Source organism: Naegleria lovaniensis, assembly GCF_003324165.1.
Source record: "Naegleria lovaniensis strain ATCC 30569 chromosome Unknown tig003, whole genome shotgun sequence".
Taxonomy (NCBI): Eukaryota; Heterolobosea; class Eutetramitea; order Acrasida; family Naegleriidae; genus Naegleria; species Naegleria lovaniensis.
The window spans coordinates 530775-544587 of NW_025407825.1; the positions used below are offsets into that span (position 1 = coordinate 530775).

The 13813-nt window shown below is 36.7% G+C and overlaps 8 protein-coding genes across 8 annotated transcripts; 3 read left to right on the forward strand and 5 right to left on the reverse strand.

Annotated features, from left to right (window-relative positions):
- Positions 1–47: 47 nt before the first annotated feature.
- Positions 48–1115, reverse strand: C9374_009690 (uncharacterized protein; the record flags this gene model as incomplete). Its single annotated transcript, XM_044699905.1, has 1 exon — positions 48–1115. The coding sequence occupies one exon, from the start codon at positions 1113–1115 to the stop codon at positions 48–50; it is 1068 nt and encodes a 355-aa protein (XP_044555007.1).
- A 158-nt stretch (positions 1116–1273) lies between these two features.
- C9374_009691 (uncharacterized protein) lies at positions 1274–3327 on the reverse strand (the record flags this gene model as incomplete). The annotated part of the gene is made up of 2 exons (XM_044699906.1): positions 1274–2963; positions 3014–3327. 2 exons carry the CDS (start codon positions 3325–3327, stop codon positions 1274–1276), a joined length of 2004 nt encoding a protein of 667 aa, XP_044555008.1.
- Positions 3328–3404: 77 nt separating this feature from the next.
- On the reverse strand, positions 3405–5279 carry C9374_009692 (uncharacterized protein; the record flags this gene model as incomplete). Its single annotated transcript, XM_044699907.1, has 1 exon — positions 3405–5279. One exon carries the CDS (start codon positions 5277–5279, stop codon positions 3405–3407), a length of 1875 nt encoding a protein of 624 aa, XP_044555009.1.
- A 1360-nt stretch (positions 5280–6639) lies between these two features.
- C9374_009693 (uncharacterized protein) lies at positions 6640–8051 on the forward strand (the record flags this gene model as incomplete). Its single annotated transcript, XM_044699908.1, has 2 exons — positions 6640–7564; positions 7627–8051. 2 exons carry the CDS (start codon positions 6640–6642, stop codon positions 8049–8051), a joined length of 1350 nt encoding a protein of 449 aa, XP_044555010.1.
- Positions 8052–8055: 4 nt separating this feature from the next.
- Positions 8056–9030, reverse strand: C9374_009694 (uncharacterized protein; the record flags this gene model as incomplete). The annotated part of the gene is made up of 1 exon (XM_044699909.1): positions 8056–9030. One exon carries the CDS (start codon positions 9028–9030, stop codon positions 8056–8058), a length of 975 nt encoding a protein of 324 aa, XP_044555011.1.
- Positions 9031–9188: 158 nt separating this feature from the next.
- On the forward strand, positions 9189–9872 carry C9374_009695 (uncharacterized protein; the record flags this gene model as incomplete). The annotated part of the gene is made up of 1 exon (XM_044699910.1): positions 9189–9872. The coding sequence occupies one exon, from the start codon at positions 9189–9191 to the stop codon at positions 9870–9872; it is 684 nt and encodes a 227-aa protein (XP_044555012.1).
- A 31-nt stretch (positions 9873–9903) lies between these two features.
- On the reverse strand, positions 9904–12063 carry C9374_009696 (uncharacterized protein; the record flags this gene model as incomplete). Its single annotated transcript, XM_044699911.1, has 1 exon — positions 9904–12063. One exon carries the CDS (start codon positions 12061–12063, stop codon positions 9904–9906), a length of 2160 nt encoding a protein of 719 aa, XP_044555013.1.
- A 313-nt stretch (positions 12064–12376) lies between these two features.
- On the forward strand, positions 12377–13448 carry C9374_009697 (uncharacterized protein; the record flags this gene model as incomplete). The annotated part of the gene is made up of 2 exons (XM_044699912.1): positions 12377–12423; positions 12560–13448. 2 exons carry the CDS (start codon positions 12377–12379, stop codon positions 13446–13448), a joined length of 936 nt encoding a protein of 311 aa, XP_044555014.1.
- Positions 13449–13813: the final 365 nt, after the last annotated feature.

The window sequence follows — 13813 nt, forward strand, 5'->3', positions numbered from 1 at the left end:
AAAGTAAGACAATCCTAGAACAATCAGCAATAGCAGCGTCTGTTTGATCATATTATATTTTTTTGTTTTGCTTTCTTTGCGAACGTTTCCGAATAAGAGCCTTGTCGGAAATAACGCTGTCGATCAGGAGAATTTAAAAGATTACTGCTGGCAAGTGATTGGTTTGGTAACGATGTTGTTGTTTGTGGTTCTGCTGCATGTATTGAGCTTATTTTAAGGGATGAATTCTTAGCTGGAGTTCTTTGGATTCGTTTTTCAGGACACGCTGACTGCATTGCATTCTCAGGATAATACTCTGAAGAACCATTGATACATCCATTTCCTGATGCAAATCGTTCTTTGTACACCCCAGTGTATGTACTTGAATCATACAATCTATCGTAAATGGTGATTGGGGATAATTTGGTTTGTTCTGTTGGATGATGTTTCAAAACCGTAATGGAAGGCCTTTCTCTCAGGTTAGCCGATTTCTCTGAAGGTGAAAGTTGAAGAGTTGGACTAACAGGAGCTGACATGCCATCTTCTTGTTTTTCGTTTGGAGAGGTTTTTTCGTCAAACAAGTTGGAAGTTAATCGTAATTTGGATAATATTAAGTCCTCGGAATCGTTTCTGAATGAAGGAAGAGCACTACTGGGCCTGTTGATACTGCTCACAGATGGAGTTCTCATTGCAGAAGGAAGTTCAGAATTGAAAAAAGGAGACTGAAGATGGGGAGAGTTCAAAGCGCTCAGAGATTTTCGTCGTTTCTTCATGGAGCTCTCTTCCATTATCTTAGCCTTGAACGGAATTGATAAGGCTGAATTTCCTGTTGTTGTATGATAGGGATTGTTTCTTGTGGCTGGTGTGTCGTGAACCAATCCACTGTTTTTGTGTTGTCCTGGATCCCATCCGAAGGATATATGGACACATGTTGAGCTTTTCACTGTTGGCCTTAGAATTTCTGCCAAACTGTTGATATTTCCAGATGGAGCCTCTGCGTTGATGCTACCTCCGGACCGAAACCTCTCCAAGTACACCCCAGTGAAGTTCATTGGATTTGATAAGCGTTCAAACACATTCGGCCTTTTGTGATGTTTCTTACTGGGCGATTTAGTTGGAGTCGAAGGTGTGGACATTTTTTAACGATGGAACTGTATCTCCTCCTTTGAAATAACGGTTTTCAATGAAATGAAAACAAAACGTAATGGTTTGTGGTTATTCACTGTTCATCTCTCCCAAATATTCTTGAGAACAAATAATAATAAATATGTATTTTATTCTACAACTAGATTCCTTAGTGCTTTTTCTTTCGAGCAGAAAGAGGTTTTGTTTTACCATTAACTCCAATAGCATCTCGTGGAGCTGAATGGTTAGTGGTTTCTGAGGGTAAATGTTTGTCATTGAGCACCACGTTCAGAGGCGTTAATGAATTCTCAACCATAAAATTTCGTTCTTTCAAATTGATCACTTCCTTCTTGAGGGCGTTACTCATATCAGTCAGCTTTTCTTTTTCTTTACATAAAGTTTTTAAATCATGAACAGCTTCTTTCAGTTTTGCTCGTAATTGTTTGTTTTCCATAGACATGGTAATTAGTTTTTCTTCAGATCTGTACAATTTTTCTTTTTGGGATTCGAGGTCTAATCTCAGTTCAGTAACAAGAGAGTTCAGCGTGGTAATTTGTTCCATATGCATGTTGCTAACTGTTAATAGATCAACCGATGAGTTCACTTGGGGAATGCTCACGGGAACTTCTTTGCTTTCCATCTTGGAAGAGAATGAAGAGGGGGAGGAAACCATGTCAATCGATCCCAGGCCCAACTCATCATCTATTTCATTAATCAGTTGCTGATATTTGGCGGTGGAGTTGTTTTGAGGCTTCATCTTATCATAGGGAACTTTTTTCATAGATGCTGCAAGAGATAACTCTGTGTTAAGAACCATTATTTCTCTTCTGAGTTCATCTATTTGTCGGTCTTTATCTTCCAAAATTGCTGTTGCGTCATCTCTTTCTTTTTTAAGCATTTTAAGCATTTGATCATGTTTCTCATTAATCTCCTTATCTTTTTGCTCCTTATCATGTTCTATTTGCAGACTCATCCTTAATAACTCTCTCTTGGCGTTATTTTCTCGTTCTGTCAGGATCTTTACTTCGTCCTTTAGATTCTCAACTTCTTGCTTCCTTTCATCGAGCATTTGCTTTAAACTATTGATCATGTCTTCCTTACTTTCAAGTTTTTGTGTGTGTTCCCACTCTTTATCTTTCATGCTTTCAATATCCTTATCCTTCTTTCTAAGCTTTTCTTCATATTCATTTCGTAAAGAATTGATGTCGAATAGTCGTTGCTTTTCATGGTCTTCAATTTGTCTCTGACAAATCTTTAAGCTTTCCTTTTGATTTTTAATAACGGTCTGACATTCTTCGATGTCTGATTTGAGCCTAGCAAGAGTTGGCTCATACGATGCTATCAGTTGTTGATGCTGTTTTGTGTTTTGTTTTTGCAGTTCCTCCATTTCTGTTCGATGTTGGATCATCATTTCCGTGATCGAATTGTCAAGAGCTTGTTTTTCATCCTCCAAAACTTTGATTTTAGCTGCAAACGTCCTCTTGATTGATTCATTTTCAGAAAGATATTTGTTTGACATGAGCTCTTTTTCCCTAATTTGCTGTAATAGTTTTTTTATCGTTTCATCCTTATCTGCAAGCATATCTTTCAGGTCTCCTTCCAAAGCGCCTCTTTGCTGATCCATGAGTTTAATTCTTTCGCTGTGCTCTCGGCTAAGATCACGAATGGTTGCTTCGAACTCATTAATGGTTGACATTTTTTCTGTTTCTAATGCCTGCTTCAGCTGCTCTTGTTCTTTTGATTTTTCTTGGAGTTGTTCTTGATAATATAATTCGATTTCGTTATTTCTATTTACTTCTTTCTTCAGCTCGCTTTCTACTCTTGCCTTCTCCTTTAATAATAACTCTTTTTCGTTCTTACTAAGCTCTTGATCAGTTCATTTGATGCATCCTATTTTAAATGTACCTACCTTTTCGCCAGCTGTTCTCGTAGGTCATTATTCAGTTTTTCAAAAGAAGAGATTTCTGCATCTCGTTCCTGGAACAATTGGTAATTGTAGGTAAAGTCTGCTTGTAAAGCACTATAGGCTTTCGTGAGAGTTTGATATTCTCGAAGAAGTTTTTGGTTTTCGGTTTCTTTGGTTTTAATAATTCCCTCCAAATTCCGAATACTTTCTTCGCATTCCTGTAGTTGTTTCGCTTTCAGATCTTCCGCTTCCTTATTCAATTTTTGAAATTTTTTAATGTCAACCACGAGCGAAGACACACCGTCAAGACCATTCATTTTTTTTACTTTGGAATTAAAATTTGGCGGTTTGTCAAATTGCGCCAAATTTTGATGTTCAGCAATTCAAATACAATTTAATCTTGAGGAGCAACCAAGCCATTTTCCTTTGGTTTAAGAAGATACTCGAGAATGGATGGTGTCATTTCATCTAAGAGCTCAAAGGCCTTCTCCTTGTTCATGTCATTAGTTTCGACATACCACTTAAGCTTTGGTTCAGTTCCAGAGTTTCTAATTGTTGCAGTGGCACCATTGTCAAAAGTGAAAGTGATCATTTGGGATGTTGGAGTAGCAGGGAGAAGTGGCTTGTTGTCCTTTTGTCCAGAATCAAAATTCTTTGTTAAATCTCTAAGAGACTTAATCTTGAACTGTCTAGAGCTGTCCTTAATACTTGGAATGTATGTTGGATAGCCACCATTTTCAATTTTTCTGAGATCTTCCATGACCCGGTGTAAGAGTTCAGTGGTTGGAGTAAAGAAGTAACGAGTTTTCATGGCAAAGTATCCATACTTTGAATAAATATTATCTATTTGTTCGCTGAGACGCTTAACCTTTCCATTCTTATAGTGGTAATGTGCCATTTCAGCAAAAACAGAGGCCGCTCTTACACCATCCTTATCTAAACTACAGTCTCCAACCAAGAAGCCGATTTCAACTTCGTAACCAAACAAAAATGTATATCCATCCTTAATGTATTGATCTGCTCGGTTTCCAATCCACTTAAATCCAGTGAGAGTTTCATCAAATTTGAACCCTTCATGAGCAGCCATAGCTTTCAATAATTTTGAGCTGACAGTACTTGCAATCATGACACACTTGGAATAGTCAGCATTGGGATGAGAAAGTTTGTAATGTGTCCAAACCCAATCAGCCAATAACATGGCAATTTCGTTACCATTGAAAATTCTCCATGTGCCATCCACCTGTTTTTCAGCAACAGCCAATCTGTCAGCATCTGGGTCATTAGCTAAAATCAAAATAGCACCAACTTGTTCACACTTGTCCATTGCAAGCTTTAGAGCTCCCTTTCCTTCCTCTGGATTTGGATATTTTACAGTGGTAAACTCTGGATCAGCATCAATTTGTTCTTCTACGGGAATGCATTTGGGTAATCCATAAACTTCAATGGCTCTATTCGTGAATGGAGTACCAACACCGTGCATGGCAGTATAAACAATCTTTTCATCAGAGATGACAGGCTTTCCTGAGCCATAGTTATAGGCACGAATTGCTTCGAAATATTCATCAGCTTGACTAGATGGATCTTTTAACAATTCACTCCATGGAGACAAATCAATGACCTCTTCATCATCAGCTCCGGTTCCGTGAGTCTTTAACTGCTTTCCAACTTCCTCCCAAACATTCAAGTTTTGCATGATTTGCTCGGAGATGTACTCGTCTTGTGGTGGTATGATTTGACAACCATTCTCCCAATACAATTTGTATCCATTGTCTTGCTTTGGATTATGGGATGCAGTAACCATGATACCAGCAACACATCTCTCTCCTTCCTTCTTCTTTCTGTTGAGGTTGCTAACAGCAAAAGGAACAAAAGGAGTACACACCATCGTTTTGAATAAATACACAGTGAAACCTCTAGACAAGAACACACCAGCAGCCAAATGGGCATATTGTTTGGAATGATGTCTACCATCGTATCCAATAACAATGGAAATCTTACTCCTGTCAGATGTGCTTGATGTTTCCTTCTCAATGTATCTACAAACACCTTGAGAAGTTTGCAGAATGATCAATTCATTCATGCAAGAAAATCCGGCTGCCATCACGGACCGTAAGCCAGCTGTACCAAATTCAATACGTTTGGTTAAACGCTTGTCCAATTCAGTCATGTTTCCTTGTTGTAGAAGAGATTGAATCTCTGCTCGGGTTCTATCAAAGGGATCCAATTGTAGCCATTGTTCGGCGAGTTGTTGTACGGAATTTGAAGACATTTTTTGTTGTTGAAAAATCTTGTTTTTCAATTCCTCGAGTTCGAAAAAGGAAATTAGTGTTATGCCATTGTTTTCAAGAACGAAATATTCCCAGAAGTACGTGTTTAATAATGTGTAGATTACGTGTGTTGTTATTATTTCCCAATGGAATATGATGGGAGTTAACTTTGGAAGATTTGCAAGTTTGAAAACTGACAGACAAAAATGTCAAATTCTTCCATTACCAACCACTAATGGAGTTTTCATCAACATTTTAAAGGTTATCCAGTTGGTTTGGCACGACTTTTTCCTTGTTTTGCTTCTCTCAAGGTATGCCACACCCTATCGCAGGGTTTTCGCACCACCTCGTTGCAGCCAAACTTCTTTTTTTTTAACCGAGGCCAGATCTTCATCATGATTGTCAACATTTCATTCAACGATAATCCATACGTAGCAAGGATTGAGATAAGTGAGAGCAGGCCATATTGAATTGAGTGCTCTTTCTCATATCCGTAATATGTTGATATAGGTTGTAAAAAGCTGAAACATTTGTTAATTGGTGTTCATATTCGATTCTTTTTTTTAGTACCTCCAGACGAAAAAGCATTTTACGAATACGTATTCTGTTTGAGGCAATGGTTTTAAGGTGTTTTAAAACTTTCAGAGTCTTTCTTTGCGCGTGCTTCTTGAATGTTTGTTGACTTTTGTCAACAGCAGTTGGAAGCCTCACATGTTCGCGACTTTCCAACATTTTCTTATATAACAGTCTTGATTGTGTAAATAGCCTCTGAAAACTATCGGACATTTCAAAGAATGAATTTCCAAAAGTAACATCCTCGATCACATCACACACCGATTCCAATAATTGAAACATTGAAAATTCATTTTCTTTTTTTAATGGTCCTTCTCTAATCATTGGATCCCCAATGTACCTTTCTTCCAGAGGTTGAAAGGTTTGATTTAATAATTCATCAAATTCTTTTTTATCTTTCACAAAAAACTTTTGTTTTTTTAGTTGGCCGCTTCTCAAATCGACGACCCATTGATTGCCATAAAAATCACCATCTCTTCTTTTTGCATAATAACTTGTCCTCTCGGGAATGATGTTTAAATTCAAAGAAGAGGGTTCTAACAGTACTCGCGCAGGAATAAAGGAAGATGACGGAATCATTTGCTGCATTTTTTTGGATTTAGAAAGAGGCATATGCCTCTTCAACAAAACATTTAAAGACCGAAAGAGGTGAATAATTAAACAGTATAATATACTATATAATATAATTAAAGAAGAAACTGTAAAGATATTTACCAACAATTCGAGAAATTCCCTCAGCTTTGATTTGCCGCCAAATTTTTATAAAAAAATACATTAAAGCCTCGCAATATGGATTTTAGCGAAGTGTTCAAGTACTCTGGAATTTGCAAGTTTTCTCCAAACGGAAAATATATTGCCAGCTCTGCTGGGTACAAACTTGTGATAACGGATGTTGAGTCCCTGCAAGTTCTTCGATTTTATACTTGTTCCGATGTGATTTCCCAGATTGATTGGAGCTCGGATAGTGAATTTGTATTATGTGCTCAGTACAAGAGATCATGTGTTGAAGTATGGAGTGTCAGTGATAATACATGGAAATGTAAAATTGAGGAAGGCCCTGCAGGAGTGAGCTTTGCAAGATTTTCTCCTGACGCTCGACATGTACTTGTTACAGCTGATTTTCAATTAAGAATAACAATTTGGTCTCTCAAAAATTCGTCCTTAAATGTGGAAGGAAATGATGAGTTTAGTGGACATGTAGCTCATATTAAATATCCAAAATACACTTCAAAAGGATTGGATTTTACTCCTAATGGAGGAAAATATATGGCTCTTGCCGAAAGAAGAGATTGCAAAGACTATATTTCAATTATCGTAACAGAAACTTGGGAATTAGTCAAACATTTTCCTGTACGGACAAAGAATTTAACTGATATTAAGTGGTCTCCCGATGGTCGCTATTTAGTTGTTTGGGACCATCCTCTCGATTATTCTGTGACTATTTACTCGCCAGCCGGCTCTGAAATTGCCCACTACTCGGCATATAATGATCTTTTAGGAGTGAAAAGTGTGAAATGGTCTCCCAATGGGCAGCTTCTGGCTATTGGAAGCTTTGATCAAAAGGCAAGATTATTGAATCACTTGACATGGAATCTTACTGGTACTTATGAACATACTAGCCCTGTTTCCTTAGAGACCCATCCTAATAATCCTGTTATTTTTCAAGAGGTTGAGTTTGTTGGTTCCAAAAACACTACACACAGCAAAACTAGATGTAAGTATTTTCAATAATTATTTGTGAAGATTTCTCAATAATATTTTGTCCTATATATATAGACGTTATTGCCGAGCTACCAGTACAGATAAAATCTGTCAAGAACATTGATTATAAAAAAGCAAATCCGCAAGAAGGTATTGGATTGATGGACTGGTCTTGTGATTCCAAATATCTTTGTACTCGAAATGACAGCATGCCAAACACGTTATGGATTTGGGAAACTAGCAAATTGTCATTGTGCTCAGTCGTAATTCAAACACAACCAATTAGACAAGCACAGTGGGATCCTGTGCATCCACGACTTGCTATCTGCACTGGTAATGGTAAAATATACATCTGGTCAAAAGAGGGCTGTTCTTGTGTGGACATTCCAAGCGCTAGCTTTAATGTACAAAACTTTAGATGGAACAGCGATGGAGAATCTATGTTACTAATGGACAGTGGCTCGTTCTGCGTTTGTTATCCATCCATTGACTCATGTTAGAAATTCATGGAAAATAGAAATCCATGAACGTTTCATATATTGCTTGCTCGCTGCACCTAAATGTACAAAATATTATTCTCCAATTAATTTGATGCATTGGAGATTCATTATTACTACTCTCCTCTAACAGAAAGTCTCTAACTGTGGCACAAGCTACATTGCACGCTTCTATCTGATTCATGTGAAATTTTCCTGTAGAAATACAAGGAAAAACAATTGCCGAATAAATTTGTGACAAGTCTTCAGCTTGATATTTCTTTGATAATTGCCTAAAGTGAAATGAAAGACTATTTCTATAGCAATTGGCAAGTAAATCTCTCTTTGTTTCTTCATCATAATCAGAATCTCTTCCTCTTGGTCCGGTGGTATGAATGATGTAATCAATTCCATTGGTTTGTCCCAATTTGAACGAATTGGTCACGACAATTTCACCAACTGGGCACTTGGTGTCAAGGTGTGAATGTGAGTGATAGATCCAAGTGTCAGGATTGGAAACAGCTCGATTCATTTCTTCCACCCCACAAGCTTCATAAATGGTTCCATTCAGACCTCCACCAATCACCAACGATTCGTTTGAAGCATTAACCAAGCTCACTTGTCTGTTTGGAATATGGGTGAAAGACAGATGAGTGACATTCCCAGTATATAATGTTATTCTATGGTTCCAAGAATGATTCCATGACATTGAATCTGACATGAGTGATTTAGAGAATTGTTTACAATATTCCAAATTTGCAGATTTCAAAAGATCATTCAACGATACACCATGTTCCGAAGTGAAAGTATTATCAAACGACAATTCAAGCCTTGCTGTGTAATTATTTGGTTGAAATTGTTTCATTAATTTTAGTAGCATTTGCTTTTGAAGCCAATTTTCAAGAGTGTCTGCTTTTTGATACCATTCCGATGAGGAAGACTGTTCTTCCTTTTCGTTATTCATGATGCTGGAAGTTTGGGAAGAGGACAAAACCGATTGCATATTTTTTAAGGTTGCTTTTGCATGAGTGGCTTCCAAATTGAATCATTTTTCTGTTTGGAACTCAATTTTGGATAATTTCCTTCTTCCTTGATGTCATTGCCATAGATATTTATAATCAAGACCCATTGTTTTGTTTAACGATGAGAATGACAAAAAAAATGAAAGCAATTTTCAGAAGATTTTTCAAAAAGCAGCTTGCTCAACTTTCAAGTCATGAAATCACGGAACAATCTAAAACTATCACTAATGATGTTTTAAATCGAAACGAATTTTATAAAAATTGCACTCATGTGTGTTGTTATATTCCGATGCAATCGGGAGCTGAAGTGAATACGATGGATATTATTATGGATACATTGAAACAAAGAAAGCAATTATTTATTCCTGTTATCACCACTGAAAATGATCAGATGGAAATGGTGCAAGTGAAAGATGAGTTAGATTTTGGAACTTTTGAATTAAAGAGCAAATATAAATTATTAGAGCCTCCAGAAGAAAGCCTTCCTTATCGAAAAAACTTGATGAATTGTCTTAATGGCGAGAGTAAATTACTGGTGATTGTTCCTGGATTGGCTTTTGATTTTAAAAATCAGAGGTTAGGGCGAGGAAAAGGACATTATGACAAATTCTTTGCACGTTTAGAGCATTTACAACGACAACACAACTTTGAGACCTATTTACTTGGTGTTTGTTTTTCATGCCAATATATTGATGAAAAATTCCAATTTAGTGAAGAAGTGCTGCGTGAATTCAAAGAGAAGAATATTGAATGTAATCAAATTTGGACCGTGCCAACAGAGCTGCATGATAAAAAAGTGGACCAAGTATTGAAGGGATTGTAATAATTTTAAGAGTGATTATTTTCAAATTGCTTTATTCTTCATCGTCAGAGGAGGTGTCAGAGGATGACTCACTACTATCGGATTCTTCACTTTCAGATTCACTACTGCTTGATTCTGTGGCTTTGGTAGCCATTTCTTTTAGATAAGACTTTAGACCTTCAGCTAACTGTGGAAGTTCAATTAAAATCCAAAAGTTGATTGCAAATCTAACTACCTTTGGATTATCCTTAGGGAATAATCCGACATAGTACTGTTGATGTTCTTCATCATTCAGTAATCGTTGTTTGATATTTTCTGTTCCTAGCTTACTTTTCAATTCTTGGAATAGTACCTTGAGAAAAATTCTACTGTATGAAGTCGTGTCTGTTTCAGTAAGTTTAACATTCACAAATATTGACCATGATATAGCATCTGCTACGAGCAAATGAGCAAAAAATTTAGCAATATTTCTCAATCTACCAGTTTCATATCTGTGCAAAATACTATATTGCAATCGAAAGCACTCTTCAAAATCAATCCTAAAATTGTCAGATAATCTGCAAAATCGTTCTCCCAAACTTCCATAAAAGTCCAAATAACTTCTCTCTTGACTGCAACATTCAACAATCATAGAGCATACTTCCATGTCATGATCCTTGGCCAGGCCAGATTTTAAAAGCTTGTGAGCACAATCATCAAACGTAAGCGATGACATGATGGTGAGGTAAATTTTTCTTTTAAGAGCAGTGGACTCTTCGTCGGTTTTTGTTTTTGGATCGAGAAGTGTTGGCTTTGTTGTGGTAGTACTTGATGTGCTTGATTCGGGAGCAGCCTCCGAAGTAGATTGGGTTTGAATTTCCTGTGCAAATTCTGCAGGTTTCGTCTCTTCTTCTTCTTCCTCGCCCTCGCCTAATATTTCTTCCTTGATTTCCTTGTATCTAGCTTCATTCTCTTCAAAGTTTGGATCATATTGGAAGTTATCAAGATGATCCTCTGTATCTAAATCGCTGGAAAGCTCAATAGAATCATGAATAATTCTGTCATCATCTTCCACAAGATCTAACTCTTCTTTGATAGATGGATAATCCTTAAACTCTAGTTTTCGAATGTTGAACAATGTTTCTATCATATACTGCACACGTCTATCAATTTTACCTTCGTGTAGAATGTTTCTGAAGGCCTCAAAAACTGCTGTTAATATTTTTGGGGCAATCTCGAGCAATGTCTTTCCACACTCTTTCACGAATGTGACAGCCAATTCTACCGAGTCATTGGTAGCGTTTTCAAGAAGAAGTGATAGAGCTTGACCTGCAAGAATTTCACTTGCCACTTGCTGATTCACTAAATGAGCAATAAAGTGACACGATGAAATACATTTTTGTCTATCGTTTCTCTTGTATGCTCTCAAAAACTGCACTACAACTCGCTTAAGCAGTAATTCTCCAATTTCTGGAATTCTTGTGTTAATGACAGCAGTCAGCGCAGCATATACATTACTAAATTGATTAGAAGAATTTTGTGCCTTAATGATGGCTTTCACAAGCAATCCCTTGCCTCTGACAATATTTTCAGCAAAAACCTCTGGAATAACATCAGCCAAGTTCGTTGCATTCACTTTGTTGACAATACCATTCAAGGTTTTTTGGAGTGCTTCCCAATTCAACTTTTGAAATTCTTCACTTGATGCGTCCGTTGTTTCTTGTTGCATTTTTCTTAGCTTGAAAGGAGGAATGTAAACATTTTCTTGTTGAGGCGGCTTCTTTTCAGATCGGTTCCGATCCAATCGGTCATCTCTCCTATTGTAGTATGATCTATCATTATTTCGTGAATATCCTCTCTCGTCTCTGCGACTGTGGGGCCTGTCTTCTCGTCTGCTATCGTATCTATCATCCCTTCTGTAATCTCGTTTGTAATCCGAACGCCTATCGTTGTTGTATCTGTTATTATAATACCTATCGTTTGATCGGCCATAATCTCTCCTATTATCAAATTCTCTTTCCTTTCTCTTTTCTGGTGATGATTGATTTGTTGGTTGTTGATTTGAAGCATCAGGAGGAGCAGTATTATCTTCGGAATCTTTGATTTTTTCAATACCAGAATCTCCTGTGTCTACCTTTGCTTCGTTGTTGTGTGTTGTTGTTGTATCATCATCATGGTGAGGCTCTTGTTGATCGATATTGATCGGTTTTTCATCGGTTTCGTTTGCGAGCATTTTTTATTTTGAATGTGAAGTTTAATTTTGCAACTTTAAATCTTAACTTTTCAACAAAAGCAAGCAAGCAATAAAACCTATTCATCTTACATCGATTCCAAAACTTGATTTCCTATATTTCCGCTCGAACGCCTCTCATTGAGCTTTCAGTAAAAAAACTTGATGTTGAACGTTAATATTTTGAAAGAGAAAACGTTGGAAATTTTGCGGCTTAAAAAAAATTTTACAGCAGTTGAAGTGATTTGCATCATCCTCTGAGTTTTTCTCGCTCACAAAAGTGTCATCATTTCGGAACAATAATTTGTGAGAGAAGATGGAGTTTATGGGTGAGATTTTTGAGAAAGAGTATTGGAAGTATTGGTAGGTTGAGCATGATGGAATTATTTGTTGAGATATTCATGATGATGGTATTTCATTATCTTGTTGTAACAACACCTATCAAACACAACATGATATTGCGTCATGAACACACTCCGATGTTCTTTTAATTTGACAGCTATTTCCATAGTCCAACATTTGTGGAATATAACACTCAATGTACATTCCTTACCACCACACCTCTTCCGTACAATGTTTTATTTATTGCTGCTTGCAGTTTTGTATTTTGTTACCTATTTGAACAACTTGTAAAGTTAATTTGTTACAAGTTTGTGTTTGTCGCTCTCGAACAGAGAATTAAACAGCTTGGCAAACCAGAAATCAATGAAAATCACAAAATTGCGTTCTATAATAAGGTTATTTCGTATACCCATGCATGGTTTTCTACTATTGCAGCTATTTATGTTTTAGTAAACGAACCAACCACATGGGGTGACGCTGCTCATGGATGGGCAATATCTTATGAAGTAGTTTTAGGAATTAGTGTTGGATATTTTGTTCATGATTTAATTTTTACTACTTTCAGATATCCACAAGCATTTCCTGATAACACAAGCATGATTATTCACCATTTAGTTTGCATTTTGGGTATTTTGTATTGTTTGAATTTCAGAATTGGCGTGTTATATTGCATTACTCTCTTAATTACTGAAATTACTACACCATTTTTACAACACCGTTGGTTTATGGAATTTTTACATTACGAGAAAACAGTATGGTTCAAGTTGAATGGTCTGCTGTTTTGGTTGATGTTTTTAGTATGCAGAGTGATTTGGTGCTTTGTCCAAAACGTTCACATTTTCTATCATGCAGACCAATACAATTTCTCACCCTATCACCAACGTGTGCCAATCATCCTGCCATCCTTACTGTTCTTATTGAATCTATTTTGGTTCATGATTATCACAAAGATTGTAGTGAAAATGGCCATTAATTTCTTTAAGGGATCAAAATCTTCCGAAATTTCCAAAGACTCCAAAGACCCTAAATCAGCAACTGCTCATTAAAATGTTGATCATCCGTTACACATAATCATTGTTGTTATTATCTTTGATATGTACAAAGATGTTGAATTGCAGCCACTGAGATCCTACTGAGCTTACCCTCTGTAACACTTGTAAGCTATTAGGGAAGAAATGACAAGCGGTTTTCCCTCACTCACATATTCAATGGTGAAAATGTTAACTTCATTCTGTTTTTGACGAGAAGAACTGAAACCCTTATTCGAATATAATACCGAGACGTATAAACGAGTGCATCTTCAAGCTTTACAGATGGCACCTGTTGTAATATCAGCAAAGGAACGCTTTAGGCAATTTTTTTTGTCAACTGTTGCTGTGGTGGACGCTTACAATGTAAACTCTAAGGTTTC